Source organism: Poromitra crassiceps, assembly GCF_964638095.1.
Source record: "Poromitra crassiceps genome assembly, chromosome: 5".
In the NCBI taxonomy this organism is placed as follows: domain Eukaryota; kingdom Metazoa; phylum Chordata; class Actinopteri; order Beryciformes; family Melamphaidae; genus Poromitra; species Poromitra crassiceps.
This window is the reverse complement of record NC_139642.1, coordinates 8,068,736-8,095,640: the sequence shown is the minus strand read 5'-3', so window position 1 is coordinate 8,095,640 and position 26,905 is coordinate 8,068,736. Positions and strand designations below refer to the sequence as shown.

General features: G+C 44.3%; 1 protein-coding gene and 1 pseudogene across 2 annotated transcripts in view; one reads left to right on the top strand and one right to left on the bottom strand.

Annotated features, from left to right (window-relative positions):
- The window catches only part of LOC310776285 (intermembrane lipid transfer protein VPS13C-like), a 104,317-nt pseudogene that overhangs the window by 22,990 nt on the left and 54,422 nt on the right, over positions 1–26,905 (bottom strand). The window contains exons 28-34 of the transcript in view: positions 8,704–8,848; positions 7,746–7,886; positions 7,411–7,492; positions 6,346–6,415; positions 5,876–5,987; positions 4,796–4,909; positions 955–1,079 (exon numbers count right to left, since the gene is read on the bottom strand). The product of the transcript in view is annotated as an intermembrane lipid transfer protein VPS13C-like (transcript). The remainder of the gene's footprint in view (positions 1–954; positions 1,080–4,795; positions 4,910–5,875; positions 5,988–6,345; positions 6,416–7,410; positions 7,493–7,745; positions 7,887–8,703; positions 8,849–26,905) is intronic.
- Positions 10,462–17,338, top strand: LOC310776808 (putative nuclease HARBI1). Its single transcript, XM_083636993.1, has 3 exons — positions 10,462–11,444; positions 11,670–11,784; positions 16,832–17,338. Exons 1-3 carry the CDS (start codon positions 10,651–10,653, stop codon positions 17,246–17,248), a joined length of 1,326 nt encoding a protein of 441 aa, XP_083493119.1. The 5' UTR covers positions 10,462–10,650; the 3' UTR covers positions 17,249–17,338.

Here is a 26,905-nt window from a genome sequence, read left to right as displayed (position 1 = left end):
TTGAAGATGAGGTCATAGTTTTATACGGGCTGTGGACTCACTTGAAGATGAGGTCATAGTTTTATATGGTCTGTAGACTCACTTGAAGATGAGGTCATAGTTTTATATGGTCTGTAGACTCACTTGAAGATGAGGTCATAGTTTTATACGGTCTGTGGACTCACTTGAAGATGAGGTCATAGTTTTATACGGTATGTGGACTCACTTGAAGATGAGGTCATATTTTTATACGGTCTGTAGACTCACTTGAAGATGAGGTCATAGTTTTATACGGTGAAGATGAGGTCATATTTTGATACGGTCTGTAGACCCACTTGAAGATGAGGTCATATTTTTATACGGTGAAGATGAGGTCATAGTTTTATACGGTGAAGATGAGGTCATATTTTTATACAGTCTGTAGGCTCACTTGAAGATGAGGTCATAGTTGTATACGGTGAAGATGAGGTTATATTTTTATACGGTCTGTGGACTCACTTGAAGATGAGGTCATAGTTTTATACGGTCTGTGGACTCACTTGAAGATGAGGTCATAGTTTTATACGGTGAAGATGAGGTCATAGTTTTATATGGTCTGTGGACTCACTTGAAGATGAGGTCATAGTTTTATATGGTGAAGATGAGGTCATAGTTTTATACGGTCTGTGGACTCACTTGAAGATGAGGTCATAGTTGTATACGGTGAAGATGAGGTCATAGTTTTATATGGTCTGTGGACTCACTTGAAGATGAGGTCATAGTTGTATACGGTGAAGATGAGGTCATAGTTTTATATGGTCTGTAGACTCACTTGAAGATGAGGTCATAGTTTTATATGGTCTGTAGACTCACTTGAAGATGAGGTCATAGTTTTATACAGTCTGTAGACTCACTTGAAGATGAGGTCATAGTTTTATACGGTCTGTGGACTCACTTGAAGATGAGGTCATAGTTTTATACAGTCTGTAGACTCACTTGAAGATGAGGTCATCGACATCGGTCAGCGTGGCGCCGATGCTCTTCAGCAGCAGGTTGAGCGACTGGAGGGCCGCCGCCTCCTGAGGGGCGGAGTCAGAGCCCAAAGACAGGCTGAGGTGCAGCTGAGATACAGACAGACAGACAGGTCAGACAGACAGACAGACAGACAGACAGGTGTGTGTGTGTGTACAGCAGGGGTGGGCAACTATTTTTCATGGGGGGCCACATGAGAAACCCAGATTGTTGCCGGGGGCCGAACAAATATTGTCATGCCATAACCCATGGATGGGCAACTTTGATGATAGAGAGGGCCACAAAAAAATGTCCTCGCTACCAGTTTTTGCTGAAGGCTGAACGGCGCCAGCGCGAAAAATTTTAGGCATTTGAAGGCAGGTTTAGAGGAATAACTAATTTTAAATTAACAGTTGTGATGTCATTATTCAGTCTTAACCACCAATATTTGATCCTTTTCTCATTCACTCCTATGTCACCACCTGCTCTCCCTGCAGGGCTTGAAATTAACTTTTTTCACCACCTGCCAATATGGCTGCTACATTTTAAAGTTACCAGCCAATTAGAATTTCCACTAGCCGAAATGTTTTTCTTGAAATAAACCAGAATATGAGTGGGTTAATTTAAGCATAAGTATCAGTAAGTGGCCCGGGATTCTCAAAGCCTGTGTTGAGGGTCACACAAGAACAAAAATGCACTCTTGAAGCTAAATAAATCCAAAACCAACAAGTTAATTATTTAAATTTCTACTTCAATGTAGAACAGTCATTTCTTACACATGAGATTACTTTTAGCCTTTTAGTCATAAATATTATTGAAAGATATTCCATATTCCAGACTGAAATGCTATAACAGAAGAGTATTGGCCAGAATGACATGAACATTTGGACACTTATTCAGCGGGTATCTTGCATGTTGCGTTCAGGTGCACTGTAAAAAAAAAAAAAAAAAAACTTTTGCAATTCCTTCGCGGGCCACACAGGGGGCGCCCGCGGGCCGCATACGGCCCGCGGGCCCGCGGGCCGTATGTTGCCCATGTATGGTGTACAGTATGGCCCCTATTCTCCCACAGGCCTTCGGCGCTAAAACGGGCCTTAAACGCAAAAAAACGTGCCTTGCGCCTGTTTTGGGACGATATCAATATGGCTTTACGCTGCCAAATGCGCTTTAGGCCGAATGGGCGTGGCGCAGTCCCAGAATGGGCCAAAGTGGGCGTGTCGGCGCTAAATACCGGCCTACTGATATCTTCCGACCTGCCGTACATTTAGGTCCCTATCGTTGCATCGGCGCTGTTTCTAGGCCGAACGCCTGGCGCAGCTCAAATCAGTGGGCGTGGACCAGCGCACTTGATATCGTCGTGCTGGCGCTAGACGCAGCCTCAACCATTACAACCACGCCTTTTAAGCGTAAAATTATGCACCGTCATGCTCATTGGATAACTGCAATAAACGAATCGCACGCTTGCCTTTTTAGCTCCAATTCCAGTGATCCCGCAAAACCAGAGGAAAGCCAAACGCTCTGCCCCCCCCCCCCCCCCTCCCTTCATCCAGTCTGTCTGTCTGCATTATAGGCTATTATTCCATATTATTATGCTTCTCAAACCAATCTAACTGCAGTTTCAATACTGCAAGCATGTAAATACGCTACACTATAGCAAGATCAAAGTGAAAATAATGTTCTAAATGCATTGGATAGAAAAATATAGCCTATCCCTATATGATGAGATTAATTTTATATTGGTGAAAGTTTGTCCAGAACGATATCGTTTTCTCTCCCCTGCTACAGGTAGAATGATGCACATAAATATACCCTACATTATGTAAAGTCATTGCATAAATGTGTTTTTATTGTAAAACTAAATGTGAAGTAGGGCCAAGTTATTGGAGCGGACATCACAGTATAGCACATGACAGTGGAAGGCGTTCCGCAGCGCGTTCCGCTGTCACTTATCTAAATCACGTTAAATCCACACAGGGTATATATAGGCTCAAGAGGACATATATGTTTCACATAGGGTGGTGTTTCATTTCGATGTTTTATTTGGTCCAATATTGAAATGTTCTACAATTGCAGGTTGTCTTACCATTACACATTATTTTAGATCTACCTTTTATATCTATTTCGGCTCATTTGGTTGCTATTTAGTAGCGAAATGGAGGACCCAATTGCATGCTGGGACAGGGACATTCACAGGCAGTAAACTTACAACTGCTATTTCCTATGGGAAGCTGGGTGCTGCTATGTGTTGTGTCTGTCTGAGCGAGGGAGTCAGAGAGAGAGAGAGAAGGGTGAGGCAGAAGAGCACTGGCGCACTGAATAGGCCTGGTTTCAGAGAGAGACAGAGAAGGGTGACAGGGGAGAGGCAGAAGAGCACTCCTTGACTGAATAGGCCTGCTTTTCAAAGGCGCAAAGCGCTAAATGTAGGCCAGGTGCGAAGATAGCAGTACGCCGGTAGTTAGCGCCGACACGCCCACTTTGGCCCATTCTGGGACTGCGCCACACCCATTCGGCCTAAAGCGCATTTGGCAGCCTAAAGCCATATTGATATCGTCCCAAAACAGGCGCAAGGCACGTTTTTTTGCGTTTAAGGCCCGTTTTAGCGCCGAAGGCTTGTGGGAGAATAGGGCCCGTAGCGCTTTGCGCCTTTGAAAAGCAGGCCTATTCAGTGCGCCAGTGTCAAGGAGTGCTCTTCTGCCTCTCCCCTGTCACCCTTCTCTGTCTCTCTCTGAAACCAGGCCTATTCAGTGCGCCAGTGCTCTTCTGCCTCTTCTCTGTCACCCTTCTCTCTCTCTCTCTGACTCCCTCGCTCAGACAGACACAACACATAGCAGCACCCAGCTTCCCATAGGAAATAGCAGTTGTAAGTTTACTGCCTGTGAATGTCCCAGCATGCAATTGGGTCCTCCATTTCGCTACTAAATAGCAACCAAATGAGCCGAAATAGATATAAAAGGTAGATCTAAAATAATGTGTAATGGTAAGACAACCTGCAATTGTAGAACATTTCAATATTGGACCAAATAAAACATTGAAATGAAACACCACCCTATGTGAAACATATATGTCCTCTTGAGCCTATATATACCCTTTGTGGATTTAACGTGATTTAGATAAGTGACAGCGGAACGCGCTTCTGTCATGTGCTATACTGTGATGTCCGCTCCAATAACTTGGCCCTACTTCACATTTAGTTTTACAATAAAAACACATTTATGCAATGACTTTACATAATGTAGGGTATATTTATGTGCATCATTCTACCTGCAGCAGGGGAGAGAAAACAATATCTTTCTGGACAAACTTTCACCAATATAAAATGAATCTCATCATATAGGGATAGGCTATATTTTTCTAGCTGATGCATTTAGAACATTCTTTTCACTTTGATCTTGCTATAGTGTAGCGTATTTACATGCTTGCAGTATTTAAACTGCAGTTAGATTGGTTTGAGAAGCATAATAATATGGAATAATATCCTATAATATGGAGACAGACAGACAGACTGGATGAAGGGAGGGGGGGGGGCAGAGCGCTTGGCTTTCGTCTGGTTTTGTTGGACCACTGGAATGGAGCTTAAAAGGCAAGCATGCGATTCGTTTATTGCACTTATCCAATGAACTGACGGTGCATAATTTTACGCTTAAAAGTTGTAATGGTTGAGGCTGCGTCTAGCGCCAAGACCAAGATATCAAGTGTGCTGGTCCACGCCCACTGATTTGCGCTGCGCCAGGCGCTCGGCCTAGAAACAGCGCCGATGCAACGATAGGGGCCTATGTGTGTGTGTGTGTGTGTGTGTGTGTGTGTGTGTGTGTGTGTGCGTGTGCACCTTGATGGGGGAGATGTGGAAGTGTTGGAAGAAGTTGATTCCTGACGTGTCGGTGAGCGACGCCTCCATCAGCTCCGCCTGCAGCAGCTCCAGGTCACGCTCTATCAGCCGAGTCTGCACACACACACATACACACACACACCCACACACACGCACACATACACACACATACACACACACACACACACACGCGCACGCACACACATGCACACGCACACATACACACACATACACACACACACCCACACACGCACACATACACACACATACACATGCGCACACACGCGCACGCACACACACACACACACACACACACACAGGGTGAAGAGGGTGAATTGACGCTTGACTTGAAACTAGGGTTACTAAGTATCGCTAGTATCGAAAAGTATCAATACTGAACATTTTAATCGGTTACAATACTCATTTGCAACAGGTATCGATAGTATCAAAAGTATCAATACAATTTTTTTTTAAATGATACAATACTCATTTGCAACAGTTTTGATACCATCAGTGCTTTCTTTTAATGAAAAATCACTGATTTTCCCCTCTCTATCATTGGGTATCTGTTGCTTCAACAAGCTAAACGTGTTGTGAGGGCTAGAGCAGGGCTAATCTGCTGTCTAAGTTCAAAGTTTGATCAGGCCTAGATTATGGAGAAGTGTGTGTCTGTCCGTCCATCTGTCTAACTTTATTTTTATGCCTCTTGATGTGTTGTCACCCCCCCTTCCCGTGGTATCGAAAATGGTATCAAGTATCGATATTTTCCTGGGTATCGGTATCGAAGTAGAAATTCTAGTATCGTGACATCCCTACTTGAAACAAACAAACAATCAGAGCCCACATACTAAATTGTAAAGATAATATGATTTGTCTTTCTGTCTGCTCCATGTTTTGTATTGCTGTGATCATTGCGCTGCATAGTAAGTAATCTTGTTATAAATGAGGAATTAGTAATACTAATTCCTAATTTGTAACAAGATTACTTACTACGGCTATTAAAATAATCTAGAATCTTATATCTTATTTCACATTCTATATTTGTAATTTCTTCCCTGGTTGAATCCTGTTATTACCCACCTTCTGCTGGTCAGCCTGCGGATCAGCAGCTGGAGTGAACAGAGCCAAGATGGCTCCCAGGAAGCCCTGATCGATCTTCACTGCCATCTCCTGCACCAGAGCCATGAAGTACCTGCACACACACAAAAAACACAAAAACACATACACACACACACACACACACACACACACACACACACACACACACACACACACGTAAGCATTACGTGACGCTTCAGAAATCATAAAAGTGGTCCTTATTTGTGAAGATTATCTTGCTCAACACAAATATCATATTTCATAAACCTTTGTTAACCACAGACCTTACTTCAGGCATTTAACCAAAATCCCCATGCAAAAATCCCATTGACTTCCCGACGAGGGAACCAGGAAGTGCGATCATCCGACTGTTAGGACTTGCGGTGCTCTACAGATGGACTAAAACATGAGGAAGGGTCATGTGACCTTCACCACAACATGACTGGACTCACTTGAACTGCAGGACCTGGCTGTGCTCGTTGAACCTGGTGATGATGGAGACGTCGATGAACGGCTTCGGCTCTGAGGAGAAACACCGTTCAGGTTAATAGGCGAGGCAAGGCTAGGCTAGTGTGTGTGTGTGTGTGTGTGTGTGTGTGTGTGTGTATAGCCCTTTTCCCACATGCGCTTTGTACCGCAAAATGACCAGAACGTGGTCTAATGCCTGCATGTGAGAAAGGCGCCGTGCCGGTATAAGCGCGACCCCGTCATCCCCGACATTTCACCACTTTCGACCCAGTCAGAAGAGCGGTATGCGCTTTAGCGGATACTAGTGAGAAACGGGTGCAGTCATTTTCCGCGACACTTTCATGGGCGAGGTGTACACACGTTGCTTAATGTTCCAGCGGGCATAATCTAATCATTCGCGCACATTAAAGCAAACTGGCGAAATGATCTTGTGATAATAAGAGCAGTAGCCTATGTCAGCTTCATGTGTGGGTGTGCTGATTTTCCCCTCTCCTCTCTGCTCGCTCTCTGGCCACAGTCCGTCCTCCTCCTTCAGTCACAGCCCGACAGGGACTAAGCAAATGCACGAAGCGAATTGTGGAAGTATTTTGCTTACGTTGCCGACAGCGAAGGCAAGCCCGGACACATCAAACGAAGCCAGTCTGTAAAAAGTGCTTCAACGCGACGCAGGTGAACGGATAAACATGCAAACTTATTTCACCATTCGGAGTTTTGCCGACACGTCACTCCCCACCCGCTCTGCAGTGCCGCCCCCCCCCCACATACAGGCAATTTCGCTGATAGATTCCGACATGCGAGAGGAGAGGTGTGAAGGGAAATGTCCGATATTGACTTACAGGTAATTTTCCGGTACGCATGTGGGAAAACGGCTTATGTGTGTGTGTATGTGTGTGTGTGTGTGTGTGTGTGTGTGTGTGTGTGTGTGTATGTGTGTGTGTGTGTGTGTGTGTGTGTGTGTGTGTGTGTGTGTGTGTGTGTGTGTGCGTGTGTGTGTGTGTGTGTGTGTATGTGTGTGTGTGTGTGTGTGTGTGTGTGCCTGCATGGTCTACCTGAGTCCAGAGCGATGGACTTAGGAGGAGGAACAGGGTGGAACACGATGGGAAAGATGGCTCCAGGCAGCTGGTTGTCCACCTGAGAAACACACACACACGTACACACACACACACACACACACACACACACACACACACACACACGTACACACACACACACACACTTGTTACCCCTTACATCAGACTGTGTATGAGGGTGCGATGATGATGATGATGTGTGTGTGTGTGTGTGTGTCTGTGTGTGTGTGTGTGTGTGTGTGTGTGTGTGTGTGTGTGTGTGTGCGTGTGCGTGTGTGTGTGTGTGTGTGCGTGCGTGTGTGCGTGCGTGGTACCTGTAGCCAGTGCAGCTGGGCCCTCAGGCTCCTCTGGTGTTTGGACTGTTTGAACTCCACCTGGATGCCAGACAGGAAGTTCCTCCTCACCGGGCACGAGAAGGGTGCACGCATCACCATGGGAACCCGGCTGAAGTTCACCTGTAACGCGCACGCACACACACACACACACACAGTGATATACACTTGGGTCATATAGTCCCACCCCCCAAAATACACACTACGTCACATATGTAGTGTGATTGGTTGCGCTCATGAAAGGTCAGCGATAAGCAGGTCCAAACAGCAGAGCTGTTTTACCGTGGATCATGTGTAGGCGCCTTAACAACGGTAAGCAGTGAAATAATGGTCAGCAGCAGGGCAGAATGTGCAAAACTGGTAAAAAAAATATATTTTTCGAAATTCTGTGAATATTGTGATATCCAATATTATTGAAGATTATGTTGACTGGTGGAGTAGACGATGATGTCATGTACAAATGTACTGTAATACCCCGTTCAAGACAACTCGGAACACAGGAAAAAACTAGCTCCGACCTGTAAAACATGAATTGAACAGTAAGTCGAGGTCGGAAATTACAGGTTGGAAATTCGGGTATCATTTCAGAGCTCCGGTTTGTGATTTGACGCCATCAAAATGTTTGTTGACCTACATGTAATTTGAGGTGTAATTATGCAATATGTGTTTACATTCGCTCTGATTATAGCAATATGTTGAATTCAGCTGCTATTTTACCAATTAAATTAGCTAGCTGTGTATGTTTTTGTAACTCCGATTTAAAAACGGCATGAACGCAACTATGCCATAGACCGGAAAATCCAAGTTGAAAGTTCCGAGTTCCAAGTTGTCTTGAACACAGCATTAGCCTGGACATTAAAGCATATGGATAGGATTAGCAGTTAAGACGTTATGTAACACTTTTAGAAGCATAGCAATTTTTAGCCGTGTGTGTGCGGACCTCCAGGTTGCTCTCCAGGCGGACCCAGCCCGGGTCAGTGTCCCCTGCCTGGTGCTTCTGGAAGGCCTTCTCCAGCAGGAGGATGTTCTTCTGGTTGAACGGCTTCCAGCGACTCTTGGGCCTCATCTCCCACACCACACCAGAGCTGAGAGAGAGGGTGTGTGGTGTGTCCATGTTTAAAGTCACAGTGAAATGTTAACTGACTTCCCATGTCACAAAATGAACCTATTTAACAATACATAAATACATGTTCTCATTGTAAAACATCCAATTTCTTCTGTATGGAAGCCCGGTGACGCAAGTGAGGAAAATATTTCTAAATGTCTAATTCTGATCTAAATAGTTTTCTCTCCTGTATTTATGAGTTAAGAACATTTTTTTTTTTATATATATAATTTTTTGGGGCATTTTTGCCTTCATTGGACAGGACAGCAGGGAGACCGGAAAGGTGGGGAGAGAGAGAGGGGGCGACACGCAGCAAATGAGCACAGGCCAGACCTGAACCCGGGTTGGCCACACAAAGGACCAAGCCCCTGTGGCACGCGCTCCACCAGGTGAGACACTGGGATGCCCCGACTTGAGAATATCTGAAAAAAGTTTTGTCAGGATCATCTTAAGTTCCTTGTTCATTTATTTTCATTTGTGGAAACAATGTTTGTTGTGATACTTATTTTGGCTGCAAGAGTGCACTAATGCTTTTAGTCAAGATATAAGACAGAGTACTGCATTGCAGGAAGGTTGGTTCTGATCAGAGAACTGCACCCAGTTTGACCCGGTTCAGATCCAAACTTCCCTGGTAGGGGCAGAAAGGCATGATGGGACATCTATGCAAAGCAGCCATGGCGTCAGGCGCTCAGGACTGGTGGGCTGCGCGGCAGGGGCGATATTTTTTTTCCCATGATGGCGAAGGCTAGGCGAAGGCATGACCCGCCCCTCTCTGCCTCTGATTGGCTGACTGCACTCGGCTGCTCTCGCCAATATATTTAATTCAGTCACTAGTTGTTCATAAAGTGAGCAGCAGGTGCAAAACAATCGTTAAATCAACAAGCATGAGATGGCAGATGGCAGCATAGAATCAAAAGGTTATGTGTGAGATCAATAGCCTACTTGAATGTGTATTTTTTCTTTTCATTCTAAATGTCATCACCTTGTTTCTTCTGATTTATATTTCAATTCAAATACATGTCACTTGTGTTACAATGAGCTGAATTAAAGTTCAATGTAATGCAGTGACCCTGTTCTTATATCAGCCTTGATCATTCTCATGAGTCTTTCATCTTTTTTTTAGATTTCCCTATAGGCTACATACGTGCACTGCCAAGAGTAGCAGCAGTGTTATAAACCACAGGGCCAGACTATATTAAAACATAAACACACATGGCGTCTTTCATTCAGGCTAGCAAGCAAAACTGCTGTCTGTCTGATCCACTGAGTCTCACCCATTGATGTCTCACCACAGACTGTAGAAAGAGATGCAGGATAGCTAAGCGAATGTGATTGGATGAACATTTGACGCTAGGCCAATCAGAGGCAGAGAGGGGCGGGTCATGCCTTTTTTTCATCATGGGAAAAAAATATCGCAGCCCTCAAAGGATCCAATTCACACTTCCTCCTCCTCCCCCTTTGATCACATGACTCAAATTCCCCAACTCCCCTCCTCCCCACACCCACACACACACAGTCAGTATTCATGCAGCAGGCTGCTGCATGAGGAGAGAGAACATGCGGTCTCTCCAACACAGAGAGAAAGAGGAGCCCTTTTTGCACTGAGAACACGCGATACTGGTGTGAAGAAGGTCCGCCATTAGGAGCTCTCTGTCCTTTCTTTACACAACAAACCAGAAGGAAAGGAGGCGTGCCATGAACCGACGTTAAAAGACAACAGCGTGGACGTCTAGTGTGACGTGTAACAAACGCGCCGCTTCCCAAAACAACAACAACAACAACATGGCGCCGGAGTCGCCGCCAGACATGGCTGCTGTGCTTTTGGTAGCCGTTCATGTTCTGCAAATGCGAGCGAAGTTGCTGACGCTCCTGTTCCACATGATGGGAACAATGGCGGATTCGTGGGAGCAGATCGAGGCGAGGTTTGAGGAGGACCTGAAGAGGAGCCGGGAGCGCTTCGAGGAGGCGAGGCGCGCCAGGCTCAGGAGCCGCAGGCGGAGACGTTTGCTTCTCCTCGCACAGTGCGGACTGATCTCGGAGAGACGCATGTGGAGGAGAGAGAGACCACACGGGCCCGTGTTCTGGTCCAACGTCCTCAACAATTTCAACGACGACGAGTGGCGGAGTCACTTCCGTATGTCGCGGGACACCTTCGGCTTCATCTCGGAACTCGTCGGGCCACACCTGACGCGCAGGACGACAAACTGGCGGCAGCCTCTGGAGCCTCGGCTGCGACTCGCCGTGGCGTTGTGGTGGTACGCTACCCCGTGTGAATACCGCTCCATCAGTTGTATCTTTGGCGTCGGTGTCGCCACGGTGTGCGTGTTGGTACGCCAGGTTACCAGAGCGCTGAAGACGCTGCTCTATAAGCGCTTTGTTGACCTGCCGAGTGGCGCTCGTCTTCAGGAGACGGTGGACGCATTTGCCAGCCGGGGCCAGGGGTACCCACAGTGTGCCGGTGCCATCGCAGGCACACACATTCCCATCCCCACCCCCAATGTCGACGCACCGGCCTACTACAATCAGAATGGGTGGCACTCTATTGTCCTACAAGCTGTTGTTGACCACAGATGCTGGTAAGGAGCAGGGCATTTGTGCTAAAACAAAAATCAACAAGTTGGCCTTGCTAACTTTGTACTTTGTCACTTTAATACTCTGTTTATATCTTGTATTAAGTTGTAAATGTATTTGTACGTATTGTGTTGTCTGTGTATCTTATATAACTTGTACACCAACTACACCAAGCCACTTTCTGATTGTGATGAATGATCTGTACGCGTCTTGTCTTTTTGTCTCTCCAGCTTCACACATGTGTTTGTAGGTTGGCCTGGTCGCTCTCATGCTGCTGAGGTGTTTTCCAACTCGCCCATCTACAGGAAGGCCGAGGAGCAAGACGGGTACCTCTTCCCACGTGAGGTAAATACATATGTACCTCATTTTACAGTCATATTATCTGTAGATCAATCAATTTATTCAATTCTTAAAACTAACTTCTTTCTCTCTCTCTCTCTAAAAAAAAAAAAACTAACTTAAACTTTACCACTATTCCTTCCGAAGTTGTAGTTGTCATAGATTGTGTTGCATAGTTAATTGCTCTATTGCTGAAAAAAATTTGTTATTGTAAGTCGCTTTGGATAAAAGCGTCTGCCAAATGTCGTAATGTAATTTCACATGTTGGACATCACCTGGTAGAACGTGTGCCATCAATGCTTAGTCCTTCACCCAGCTGACCCGGGTTCAAATCCAACCTGCAGTCATTTGCTGAATTATTCTCTCTCTCTCTCTCTCTCTCTCTCTCTACACACTTATGCTCCAAATAATGCTTTACTTCTTAAGACTAAGACAACGTCACTTTTCACATGTAATAATCATACAGGGTATGATAAAACACATACATGTAAAAATCACAGTGATACTGTGGCATATATCTGTACAGAGCTGACACACCTTACACCTTTCTGACAAACTTTCTGACAAAACTGTGTGTGTACTGCTACACGTATTTAACAGAGCTGACACACCTGACACCTTTCTGACAAAACTAACTGTGTGTTTACTGCTACACGTATTTAACAGAGCTGACACACCTGACACCTTTCTGACAAAACTAACTATGTGTGTACTGCTACACGTATTTAACAGAGCTGACACACCTGACACCTTTCTGACAAAACTAACTGTGTGTTTACTGCTACACATATTTAACAGAGCTGACACACCTGACACCTTTCTGACAAAACTAACTATGTGTGTACTGCTACACGTATTTAACAGAGCTGACACCTTTCTGACAAAACTAACTGTGTGTTTACTGCTACACGTCTTTAACAGAGCTGACACACCTGACACCTTTCTGACAAAACTAACTGTGTGTTTACTGCTACACGTATTTAACAGAGCTGACACACCTGACACCTTTCTGACAAAACTAACTATGTGTGTACTGCTACACGTATTTAACAGAGCTGACACACCTGACTAGAGGTCGACCGATTAATCGGCCGGCCGATTAATTGGGGCCGATTATTGGCATTTTTAATTAATCGGCATCGGCCTGCAAATTTTTTTTTTTTTTTTGGCAGGCCAGGCCAGGCCAGGCCACCGGGCATTTGCCCGATGTGCCCGATTATGCAGTCCGCCACTGAATGTGAGTCTTCTCATGCACCCATGAGCCTACTGTAACGTTACGTTTCCTCAGTCACCACCATCTTCTGCAAACACACTTCTCCCATCAAATGACAGCAAATCTAAACAGTTACATTATTATTATTATTATTATTGTTAATGTATAGAACAGTGCATGAATGAGTTCTCTGACATACTGCTCTCTCGCTATAGCCTACCAGTCACTACTGAAATCTATACCGCATAACCCAATGTATTTTTCTATTTAATAAAAAGAATAATCAAAAACATGTTACTGTACTGGCTAAGATAACATCTTATATTAGATGTAGGCCTACAGTATAATGTTATATTCGATTTTCAATGTGCATGAATGGATAATGGAAATCTAGGCTACTAGATTTCTTTAAAAAAAAATACCAACAGAAGAATATTGCACATTTTTTGGGGGCGCTACCCACACGTTTAGCTGTGTGTTTCTCATTCCACAAATGCACAATCCTTACAAGTTGTACCCCGTTGTAAAGGTGACTAATCAGGCTTCCAACTCTATAAAATACAATACCAATTGGTATTATTAAAGGGGAGAAATAATCGAGCAAATTAACGTTTCCAAACTTTTTTTGAGGAGTTTATTTTAATCGTATTTTATCGAATGAAAAAAATAATAATAATCGGCATTATATATCGGCCATCGGCCGCCCTGCTCTCTAAAGATCGGCATCGGCATCGGCCATTGAAAAAGCAATATCGGTCGACCTCTACACCTGACACCTTTCTGACAAAACTAACTGTGTGTTTACTGCTACACGTCTTTAACAGAGCTGACACACCTGACACCTTTCTGAGAAAACTGTGTGTGTACTGCTACACGTATTTAACAGAGCTGACACACCTTACACCTTTCTGACAAAACTAACTGTGTGTGTACTGCTACATGTATTTAACAGAGCTGACACACCTGACACCTTTCTGAGAAAACTAACTGTGTTTACTGCTACACGTATTTAACAGAGCTGACACACCTGACACCTTTCTGAGAAAACTAACTGTGTGTGTACTGCTACACGTATTTAACAGAGCTGACACACCTGACACCTTTCTGACAAAACTAACTGTGTGTGTACTGCTACACGTCTTTAACAGAGCTGACACACCTTACACCTTTCTGACAAAACTAACTGTGTGTGTACTGCTACATGTATTTAACAGAGCTGACACACCTGACACCTTTCTGAGAAAACTAACTGTGTGTTTACTGCTACACGTATTTAACAGAGCTGACACACCTTACACCTTTCTGACAAAACTAACTGTGTGTGTACTGCTACATGTATTTAACAGAGCTGACACACCTGACACCTTTCTGAGAAAACTAACTGTGTGTTTACTGCTACACGTATTTAACAGAGCTGACACACCTGACACCTTTCTGAGAAAACTAACTGTGTGTACTGCTACACGTATTTAACAGAGCTGACACACCTGACACCTTTCTGAGAAAACTAACTGTGTGTTTACTACTGCTACACGTATTTAACAGAGCTGACACACCTGACACCTTTCTGACAAAAGTAACTGTGTGTGTACTGCTACATGTATTTAACAGAGCTGACACACCTGACACCTTTCTGAGAAAACTAACTGTGTGTGTACTGCTACACGTATTTAACAGAGCTGACACACCTGACACCTTTCTGAGAAAACTAACTGTGTGTACTGCTACACGTATTTAACAGAGCTGACACACCTGACACCTTTCTGACAAAACTAACTGTGTGTTTACTGCTACACGTATTTAACAGAGCTGACACACCTTACACCTTTCTGACAAAACTAACTGTGTTTACTGCTACACGTATTTAACAGAGCTGACACACCTGACACCTTTCTGACAAAACTAACTGTGTGTGTACTGCTACACGTATTTAACAGAGCTGACACACCTGACACCTTTCTGAGAAAACTAACTGTGTGTGTACTGCTACACGTATTTAACAGAGCTGACACACCTGACACCTTTCTGACAAAACTAATTGTGTGTTTACTGCTACACGTATTTAACAGAGCTGACACACCTGACACCTTTCTGACAAAACTAACTGTGTGTTTACTGCTACACGTATTTAACAGAGCTGACACACCTGACACCTTTCTGACAAAACTAACTGTGTGTGTACTGCTACACGTATTTAACAGAGCTGACACACCTGACACCTTTCTGACAAAACTAATTGTGTGTTTACTGCTACACGTATTTAACAGAGCTGACACACCTGACACCTTTCTGACAAAACTAACTGTGTGTTTACTGCTACACGTATTTAACAGAGCTGACACACCTGACACCTTTCTGAGAAAACTAACTGTGTGTGTACTAGGGCATTCACGACTAGTGAATTTTACTAGTCGACTAGTCGTCCCTAAAGGTAGTCGACTAGTCGACTAACCGTTTTTAATTTATTTTTAATTAAAAAAAAAAAAAATTTTTTTTTTTTAATCTTTAAGAAAGAACATGAGGTATTTACACGACATACATGAAATATCATATCCCATATCCCCCACAAAGAACATCAAAACACAACAAAACAAAACAAGAAAACTGCATAAGATACACAATAATCCAAGAACAAACAAGACTATTGGACAAACAACCAAACAAAAACAATGCATTAAAAAAAAAAAAAAAAACACGATTTCAGACGGACAAGCCCGTCTTTATTGTCACACGGTTACACATCAACACATGCACGGAGGGCCACAAACACACACATGCTGACGGTGGCCGATGAAATTTGTCCTCTGCATTTAACCCATCCTGGCTTTGTCCTTTCCTCCGAGGGGCAGGCCAGGAGCAGTGGTCGCTTTCTCGTACAGCGCCCGGGGACCGACTTCGGATGTTGTCGTCACTGGTCGGATGACGATGACGATCTGATCTTCTGCATGTTTTTAATGGGGGGGGGGGGGGGGGGTTATATACGGAGGAACCCCCCTGGGGGAGCACGGGGAGAACATGCAAACTCCACACAGACAGAAGGGCCCTTACGACGAGATACCCCACCTGGGCAGTAGGCACTGAAGATATGGGGGGAACACAACCACAGCGCCCGCAGTGTCCCAGGCGAGAATCGAACTCAGGACCTTCTGACTGCGAGGCGACAGCTCTACCACTGAGCCACCGTGCCAGCTCCTATCCTGATAAGCCTAATGACACTGGGGTAAAAAGTTCTTAAAGTCAAACTCTGTATGTGGTTGCCATATTTTGGGGATGTCTAAGAATCTGCCTTTGCTCTTGTAGTAAATGTTATCCAACGTATGGTAGCTTGAGAGTTCATTCCACCAGTGAACTACAGCTGGGGGATTGGATGCTTTCCAATTTAAAGCTATGCATTTCCTAGCTGCCAACAGGGCAAGATCTATGTATTTACTTTGAATGCATTGTTTTTGTTTGGTTGTTTGTCCAATAGTCTTGTTTGTTCTTGGATTATTGTGTATCTTATGCAGTTTTCTTGTTTTGTTTTGTTGTGTTTTGATGTTCTTTGTGGGGGATATGGGATATGATAGTCCATGTATGTTCTTTCTTAAAGATATAATTTTTTTTTTTTTTTTTTTTTTTTTTTTTTTTTTTTTTTGCTAAAACGACTAGTCGACTACTAAGCACAGTGTCGACTAGTGGTTTTACTAGTCGACTAGTCGACTAGTCGACTAGTCTGTGAATGCCCTAGTGTGTACTGCTACACGTATTTAACAGAGCTGACACACCTGACACCTTTCTGACAAAACTAACTGTGTGTTTACTGCTACACGTACTTATACATCTGCGTTGCTCTCTCCACAGAAATCCATCACTGTTAACGGAGTGGAAGTCCCTGTGCATCTAATCGGAGACACAGCGTACCCCATCAGGAAGTGGCTGATGACGGGCTTCACACGCGACCACCTACTCGCTGAGCAGCAGAAAGCCTTCAACTTCAAGCTGGGCTCGGCGATGACGGTGGTAGAAAGTGCATTCGGACGTCTCAAAGGTCGCTGGAGGTGCCTGGCCAAACGAAATGACATTTCTACCTCCTTTGTGTCGGATGTTGTGGTCGCCTGTTGTATTCTACACAACATCTGTGAGATCCATAAGGAGCACTTCTTACCAGAGTGGAACACTGAGCATCCAGACCTCCCTGCTCCTCACAGTGTTGCTTACTATGGTGAACATGAACCGTCTCATGAAGCTATCCGGGATGCTATTATGTCCATTTTGTAGCTGTTTACACACGTCAGATGTCAGACCAGACAACAACAAACATGTAGGCTGTTTACACACGTCAGATGTCAGACCAGACAACAACAAACATGTAGGCTGTTTACACACGTCAGATGTCAGACCAGACAACAACAAACATGTAGGCTGTTTACACACGTCAGATGTCAGACCAGACAACAACAAACATGTAGGCTGTTTACACACGTCAGATGTCAGACCAGACAACAACAAACATGTAGACTGTTTACACACGTCAGATGTCAGACCAGACAACAACGAACATGTAGGCTGTTTACACACGTCAGATGTCAGACCAGACAACAACAAACATGTAGCCGTTTACACACGTCAGATGTCAGACCAGACAACAACGAACATGTAGGCTGTTTACACACGTCAGATGTCAGACCAGACAACAACAAACATGTAGGCTGTTTACACACGTCAGATGTCAGACCAGACAACAACGAACATGTAGGCTGTTTACACACGTCAGATGTCAGACCAGACAACAACGAACATGTAGGCTGTTTACACACGTCAGATGTCAGACCAGACAACAACAAACATGAGGGGGAAGCCAGTGAGATGTGTTGTCCAGATGTCTTGACCCATGTTTTAAGGCATAGCTGCTATAATGCACTTGCTATAATAAGCAAGTTGGATGTGTGTGTGAAAATGACTAGGTGTGTGATGTGCAAACACCTTCCATTATAATTGTGCAGAAGTGGATAGGAGGCACCCGAAAAACAAGCTTTACATTCAATGTGATGCTAAGATATTACTTGAGATTTTTTTTCCCTGCTTGAGTATGTAAATATTGTATATCATATTGATACATTAGTTTTTCATATTTTACTTTTTTTACAGCGTGACATTCTTCAAGACGTTGGCTTTCTTTCTATGTATCTTAACAGCCATTGTTACATTTGTTACAAATGTTGTGACATTTTCTAAGTGGGAGGTGGCTATTTCCTGTAAATAAACTTCATTTTTTGATGATTCTTTCTTTCCTTGTTCTTAAATTCTAATCATGGTCAATCACATGTGTGGTGGTCTGCAGAAACATGTTGCTGCTGCACCTTGTTGGCAATGAGCAAAAGACGGTTGAAAATCAGTTTTTCATGTATTTTGAGTGATTTGGTTACTTTCATCTCCGTAGTACTGTTTAGTACATCACGGTGAATAATTATTTTCATAAAACAAGGGGAGAAGTATTGATTTTTATGGTTTTGGTGGAATGCCACTCTAGAAAATAAAATGTGGAATGTTTAAAGCCTTTCTCACATTTTACTTTTAGACACATAACATTAAAATACTAATAACTTTTGATCTGAGAGCTATTGCAGTCATTCAATAAGTTATATACTCTATAGTGGAGAGTTTCTAATTTATGAAGATGTCTAATTCCCTCCATGTGAAGGTTTTTGCAGACCACACATACCAGTGGTTCACCAACTTGTTGATGTTAAAGGAACCATAAACTGATACTAATCAAACCCCCGTTTGACAAGATTTTGTGCCAGCGTCCCCCATCTGATAAGATTTTACCTTTAGATGTTTTATTACAGTGTGTGAAACCCATGAGCAAAACAGCCATACATGTCCTGCTTCCCCTCTCAAATGTCCCTCTATAATATAGATATTATCCTCTTGTCTGCCTTCAGTATGACTTTAGCATATAGATTCTATATGCTAAAGTCATACTGAAGGCAGACAAGAGGAGGATCATTGTTCATGTAAATGAACCACTCAGCCGTTGACGTCACCATGTGCTTGATGAGTGTCTGCTACATGTCCTGAATGTGCCCTCGTCACATCGGCTTGGAGAAAGTTCTCCTGCTTTCCCTCTGAAAGACCATGATACTTGTTCATAATGTCCCTCTATAGATATGCTGAAGACACTGAAGGTGGACAACAGATAGAAAAGAGGATGATCATTGTTCATGTAAAGTGACTTCTCTCACTCATTCATCTCACAATGTGCTTGATGGCTGGCTGTCTGCAACAGTTTGGGGAAGAAACACAAGTGTCCATGAACAGTAAAGGCTGAATTATGCTCACCCTGCCGTGAAGGGCGCGGGGGTGGAGCGAGGGGCGGGCGCGTCAAATTACGTAAATTTGTTGGGCGTGGTTATTCGCTAGCTCCAGCGGCCGCTCGCGTTGTGCCTGACTTTTTTTCTAACAGCGCGAGCTTCTCTCCAAACATGGCCGCATTCAAACCATTGAGCCCTGAACACTGAGTTGTGTTTTCGCCACATTTCTTGACCCATGTGGTAGGCTATAAACTTAGATTTGCAACTGTTCGTTTTTAGTCATTTCACCAAGTAAATGTGTTGTGTTGAGAGCATTATTGAGAGAGATTAAAAGCAGCACAGAGTAGTAGGCTATCAGGGCTGAGTAGTAAAAACGGCTTTCAGTAAAAACAAGTTTGGTGAGTCCTTCATGTGCTGATGTGCGGTCGTTTGAGAGTGAAAGCGCACTCAGTACTGCACAGCGTTTCATTGCGACTTTTCACGGGCTGTTTTCACCATTGTACAATTATGCTGATCACTTTCTGAGTATAATGGCATCTGCCCCAGCGCGAGGTCTGCACGGTGACTCACGGAGACTCGCGGGGCCCCACCCCCACGGAGCTTTGCTCGAGCATAAGAGCACCTTAACAGTGCTCCAGCCTTGATGTTGCAGTGGAACAAGGTATAAAGCCTGGATTATGCTTGACGCTTTGGCCGGCCGCACGGAAATGAGAGACACGGAATCCGACGAGGAAACGTGTGGAGCTTGTATACTCTGTGTGGGTTTCTGCAGGCGGAATTGAGCGCGAGTCTTGAAAACTCCACTTTGTCCGCCCGTCCGCGTCCGCGTAGTTACAAATTTCGCCGTGCGCACGGCCGCTCGAAAACCGTCCGCACGGAGCCTTGCGGAGGGGCGTGTCTGCTGATTTGACGTCACTTTTCCGCGCGGACACTCGCGTTCCTCGCTGATGCGGAAAGCATAATGAGACCTTAAGCCAGAGGTTCTTACCAATAGACGATCTTTGGCGCAAATGCTTAGACATGTGACATAGTTTATTACGGTGCAAGCAGCTTTGTGTTTCCACTGTACACTGAGGATTGTACACAGCTGGAAAAACTGTCTGGAACTGAACCTGTTCGTGCATAATGAGTCCGTTTCAGACTGAAAACATAGTTTGTCTAAGATGACAGGTTGAGAGGCGGGTCATAGTATCATGTCGATGATTTTATTTGACAATTCTGGGGACTGGATTGGGCTTTGGCCAATCCTGGCGTGTTCCGCCTCCAAATCGAGTGGGATTCAGTGTGTTGTGGCGCTCCACTCGGGAAGAGCCTTTTGACGGGAGGTTAGTGGAGCTCAGCGACCCGCAGGCAGCCAGCTGCCTTCGTGTTGCCGAGCGGAGAGTGCAGCACGTCGGCCTGGAATCTCCGAAGTGCGACCCCTGACAACCAAGCTCTCGGATGCGCGCGCCATTATCGCTGCTATAACGATACGATATCCCTGGAATGCGCGTTTTAACGAGCCAGTTACATTTCTTTGCATTCTTAGAGATTATAGTTTTTGTTTTTTATTATAACAATTGGCCAAGTTAGTAGTTAGTTTATGGGATAGGAATTCTGCCAGATGACAGGCACTAGGCGCCATTTTCGACTTCATTTGGAAGAGAAAATTATCCAGAAATGAAGATTTGATTGACAGCTGCATGTCGTGATATGATTGGTTGAAATGGGGTAGAAATTTGATAGTAGGCTACTGGGTGACGTCAGCAAACTGTAAATTACTGTTATCAATGAAATCTTGAAAAACGAACTTTTGATGTGAAAAAGTGTGAAAAACTAAAGAAATTAGATTGTTGTGATTTGTTTTGCATACATTATTAAATAGGTGCACTGCATACCCAGGTATTTGAACTAAAAGAAAAGAAAAGTCATTCTTGGGTTCAGCTCGACTTTAAGACCCCTTTTGTAACATTCACCAAGTCATATAGTCCATGGGCCAAGGCAAAAATCGGTACCACCTGAGGTGACCGCACGATTTTGTTTTTTTTGTCTTCCTACATGTCTCTAGTTTATATTTTGGTATGATAACCCTGCCGATTTGGTAGCTTAAGGATAGTTATCACTCTTTATACCATGGTCTGGGTAAATACTCGATTCTGATTGGCTGCAAGGTGTCCATTAAAAAGTGATATTGTACAGTGATAATGGACACCTAGCTAAATGGTCTGTTCACCGTTCATATCAATGCGCCATAGTTTCATCAGTGTTATCAGGAGAGCAGTTTGAGCTCTATACCCCCGTTAAGGGTTAATATGACAATTTTGGATGTTGAGAAAAAAATTGACTCGGTCAAAGTAAGTATTTAAATCACCCCTGTGTGCTCAGTTTATCAAAAATAACTCTTATTTACAATTTTGATTTTCGTTTCGGAGATTTTTAACCTCGCGTCACCAGGCTCTTCTCGGCGACAAAGAGGATATTTCCTCGGCTCGTGCACGAGCGGGGGCGAGCCCTTTGAGAGAGAGAGAGAGAGAGAGAGAGAGAGAGAGAGAGAGAGAGAGAGAGAGAGAGAGAGAGAGAGAGAGAGAGAGAGAGAGAGAGATGCATGCAGTGCGAGCCCCCGCTGCACTTTTCATTTCCTGAAACTCTTCGCTCTTAAATGTTAATATACTTGGCCAATACGTATCTATCATACAAAATAAAGCAAGCAGCCAAACGGTAATGTCTTAATTTAATGTAGAACGCAAAACATCGTTAAACCTGCATTCCTGTAATAAAGTTAACGTTTGAGTCGGCTTTAAAACGGAGCGGGTGGTGGAGGTGGGAGGGACTATTTTATTTCGTGGAAGACTGATTTACAGTATGAATAACAGACATTTAGCCATTTAGATTGCTTTATTTATTACACATGGAAATATAAATGACTGGTCTTATTGTTTTGTTGGCAAGTGACCATGGTATAAGCGGGTTAATGCACTTCGAGGTGTCCATTATCACTTTTTAAGGGACTTCGCGGAGGCAACCATCCTCGGCTTCGCCTCGGACGGTTCACGCCTCCACGTCGTCCCTTAAAAAGTGATAATGGACACCTCGTCGTACATTAACCCTTACGTAAACAAACCTACCCCCATATAAATGACAAAACCCTGATTTCTGTGTATTAGTCCAGATGATATGTGAAAATGATGTTCCCTTTTTCGTAAAAGCATGAAACTTGGTAGGCTTATAGTTTGGGGCCCTGTACAGTTTCAGAAATTGAGCCATCGCAGAAATGCCTTGTGGCGGCCATTTTACTTCTGCCATAAGCAAATTATGTAGTTTGCATCATATCTCCTGAACCACACATGCTAACACTGAAAAGGAGATGTCTATCCCAATGTTTTCATGGTCAAGGATTACAATGATACCATATAGAACATCATAAACTGTTAAAGTGACTAATCAATGGTGAATTTGATGACGTTGTGAGAAGGAAATGACAGTATCTGATAACCGATGCTATAACTTCAAAGCCATGACTATTCTCTGGCTAAGATGTTTTGATGAGTGATTTGACTTATATAGACCTTTTGTTAAAATAGCGCCCAGGTCCCTCCTAAAGATCCTGGGATTTTCCTTGCCAGATGGCCAAATCCAAGATGGCCACTGGCGCCATGTTAAAAAATTGACTTTTGACCCAGAGCACATAGAATAATGTATGAAGACACTTTTCGGTGTAAGTCAACCACGAGGAATCCGATTCTGACATCAGTTTGACATTATGGCATAGTTTTGACCCAGAATTCCAAGATGGCTGCCATCCAGTATTGTGGAAATGTAACTTTTGAATGGGAAGGTATACTGTGCATTTGGGGTTTACCACAAGGAAGGAAATTAACAATGGTGGATGTTTTGGGAGTCATTTCAGAATTATGTTAACTGAAAATATGTTAATGTCAACACCCATTTTACCTTGGTACTGCTGTACCAACTACCCCCAGGATTTCTTGCATTAAAATATTTAAGGAATGTATGACAAGATAACTAAAATAAGCTCTAGCTATAGATTCCGAATCATCAGATTCTGCTCATCATCTTTAGCCAAGTATGCTGTGTCATACCGGTCGATCACACAGATGATATGTCAACATCACCATGGCGGGCAAGGATGATGGATGACACCTTGTGGACATAGTCCGACCACTTGTATGGGGTGCCATCTTGTGTCTGCCGATCCAATTGCTGATGGAATTGCCATCCTCTAGATCATGCCCATGTCAACGAGAGTGATGTAGGGTTCTTGCAGGCCTACAGATTGGAGATAGAGCTTCTTCTAGATGCGCTTGCTCTTCTGCGTCTTCCTGTATGTGATGTTGGAGTTGAATAAGGCCACACATTCATCAAAAACACAATGTTCCAGCAACTCGTGGAGGTTTACAAGTTGACCACAACCAGGTCAATCACTGCCTTGGAGCGCTCCACTCCATCTCAGCAGCTCCTACCTTGAGTTCCTCCCCGGGTAGTCTCGCTTGCCAGACTCCCTCCCTACAATGGCAGAGTCTGGCTGCTAATACCTCCACCCTGGTATAGGGGAAAAAGGCTCCGTTCACCTTTACAACTATCCACCAAAAGTATCAAGCAGGCCTGCTTTATTGCACAATCCAGATCCAACCGTTTTCAGCATGTAGCAACGAGCTAGCATTGTTGATGTTGTTTCACAGTGGCACAGGCATTTGAGATAGACAGATTCGACACGGAGGGAGTGGAAACGAAATCCATAAATGGTCGCCACCAGTCAGTCAGAGCGGGTTGGAGCATGCATGCAGGGAGGAGGATGGAAGATGATTGTGATGCTGCAGACGCAAAGTGCCGCTGTGTGTAAATTCAGCTAGAGCAGGACCCTGGCCATTCACACCAGACGCACTGCTTTGCTCCACGCCGGTGACAACTTGTACTGACTTCCTATCTGGCTTCACACAATCACTCGGTGCCGCGTCTATGTGCCGACAGGCCGCAGTGCCAACAGGTCGCAATGCCGATAGCCCACAAGCAGAACCAGCTGAGCGAGGCGGCGTGCAGCGTGTCGGTGGAGCTAACCTCTCCCAGCCCCCACGCCAAACCTAACCTCCCCCCATGCCTAAACCTAACCTCCCCCAGACCCTAACCCAAAACCTAACCTCCCCACCCCCCACGCATAAACCTAACCTCCCCCAGACCCTAACCCAAAACCTAACCTCTCCCACCCCCCACGCCTAAACCTAAGGTCGGCATTGCGGGTGGTCGGCATAGTGGGTGGACACCAATCACTCGCGGGTCTCACACAAAAATAGATCAGACGCCGAAACAATCTCTGCATGGGGCGAGCTGGCCGCATCACGGCTGGTCTGACTGAACGGTCTAATGTGCTAACAAGTGTGCCAAAATGAAACTGGCTGCGCTTCCAGATGCTTCGTCACTTCAGCGTCTGGTGTGTTTGCACCTTTTCGCATCCATTTTGAGCCATGCCTGCATGCATGAGTTCAACTCCTTCCCGTTTGACCTGGCCTCCCCAACCCTCCGCACCCTACAGTCTGCCTGCCTCTGATGAACTCATTGCAGACTTAAAATCAGCCCATGCTGCAGGAGAGGAGAAGTTGACCAGATTCTTGCAAGTCCCGGGGGCCCTATCTTTGCAAAAGCGGTACGCCGCGTGCAATGCAAATTGGGGGCGTGCACAAGCACATGCCTGTTATAATTTTACTGGACATAGGCGTGCCACAATCAGGCGTTTCTGCGCAGAATATGGGGCAGCACCTCTTACGCGCAAAAAAAAAGCACCTCTTACGCGATAAATACTCCGCTGCGCTTGAGCGCACCATAATCTCTATGCTGCGCAGCGCAGAGTAAAATTCCTTTTGGATATGTCATTACACACGGACGTGCCACGCCAGGACATCAAATTCTGCTGCTAAAATTGGATATTAGCAGATAATTTAGTGAGGCAATCAACTACAACTCACTGAGAAACTTTTATCACATCGCAAAGAGGGAAATTAATTGAGAAAACTTGTTGGACAATGGACATAGGCTATTCACCTTCACCTATCCCATAGTCTCGCTGGCCAGCCTCCCCTCCCACGCAGGTCTCCATAGTGGGATTGCGATGGGCCGCGCTTAGCAGCAGTGCCCTTGGAAAATAGTTTCCAACAATCCAACTTGCCCTTTTCAGCGTGTAGCAACGAGCTAGCATGTAGGTTTCTGCCGTTAGCTTGCTAGCTAGTTAGCGTTGTTGTTTTCACTGAGGCGGTAGGGCACTATTTACAGCGACACACAGAGGAGGGAGCGGAAGCTGCTCTGATTGACGTGGTCTGAGCCAATGACAGAGTTTGTAATAAGCCGGGAGCGGACATCCGGCAGCCACTGAAACAGTCGCTCCAATGGGGAGCCGCTGTAGAGCAGGGAAGGGCTTATCCCAGTTGCCTGTTTCCGTGGCGCCAGACTCCTCCCCCTGTAGGGAGGGGAGGCTGGCCAGCGAGACTAACATAATTATGAAATTACCCTCAAAACACAATAATTGTCATTACTAAACCATGTTTGGTAGGCATGGATTTGCAATTAAAATAGCTATAATTCACCATTGTTAATCTCCGTCCTTACTCTAAAAATGGTAAACCCCAAACACCACATACGTATATGTTGCCATTCAAAAGTTAAGTTTTCACGCTACTGGATGGTAGCCATCTTGGAATTCTGGGTCAAAAATTATGTCAGAATGTTAAACTGATGTCAGAATCAGATTCTTTGTGGTTGACTTATACCGAAAAGTGTCTTCATACATTATTCTAGGTGCTTGGGTTCAAAAGTACATTTTTCAAGATTGTACCAGTGGCCATCTTGGATTTGGCCGTCTGGCAGAAAGTCGCAGGATGTTTGGGAGGGGCCTGGGGGCTATTTTAACAAAAAGCCCATAGAAGTCAAATTACTCATCAAAAAATGTTAGCCAGAGAGTGGTCATGGAATTGAGGTTATAGCATCAGTTATCAGAAACTGTGATTTCCTTCTCACGTCATTAAATTCACCATTGATCAGTTACTTTAACAGTTTATGATGTTCTATATGGTATCATTGTAATCCTTGACCATGAAAACATAGGGATAGACATCACCTTTTCTGTGTTATCATGTGTGGTTCAGGAGATATGATGCAAACTACATAATTCACTTATGGCGGAATTAAAATGGCCACCACGAGGCATTTTTGTGATGGCTTAATTTCTGAAGATTTAGGGGGCCCCAAACTATATGCGTACCAAGTTTCATGCTTTTATGAAAAAGTGAACATGATTTTCACATATCATCTGGACTAATACACAGAAATCAGGGTTTTGTCATTTATATGGGAGAAGGTTTTTTACAGAGTGATAACTATCAATAAGCTACCAGATTGGCAGGGTTATCATACCAAAATATAAACTAGAGACATGTAGGAAGACAAAAATACAAAAATTGCGCGGTCCCCTTAGGTGGTACCGATTTCACCATTGGCCCATGAACTAATTGCATTGTATCCTTCTCAAAACATCACTGAATTCATCAAAACACCACTGAATTCACCATTAACTATTCATGTGAACAGTTTATGATGTTGTATAGGGTGTCATTGTAATCCCTGACAATGAAAACAT

What these genes read in the sequence shown, in the direction of transcription:
- LOC310776808 (XM_083636993.1), top strand. Translation starts at nt 10,651, where the DNA reads ATGGCGCCGGAGTCGCCGCCAGACATGGCTGCTGTGCTTTTGGTAGCC. An exon ending in GTTGTTGACCACAGATGCTG is followed by an intron (nt 11,445 to 11,669) that starts GTAAGGAGCAGG and finishes TTGTCTCTCCAG; the next exon opens with CTTCACACATGTGTTTGTAG. An exon ending in GGTACCTCTTCCCACGTGAG is followed by an intron (nt 11,785 to 16,831) that starts GTAAATACATAT and finishes CTCTCTCCACAG; the next exon opens with AAATCCATCACTGTTAACGG.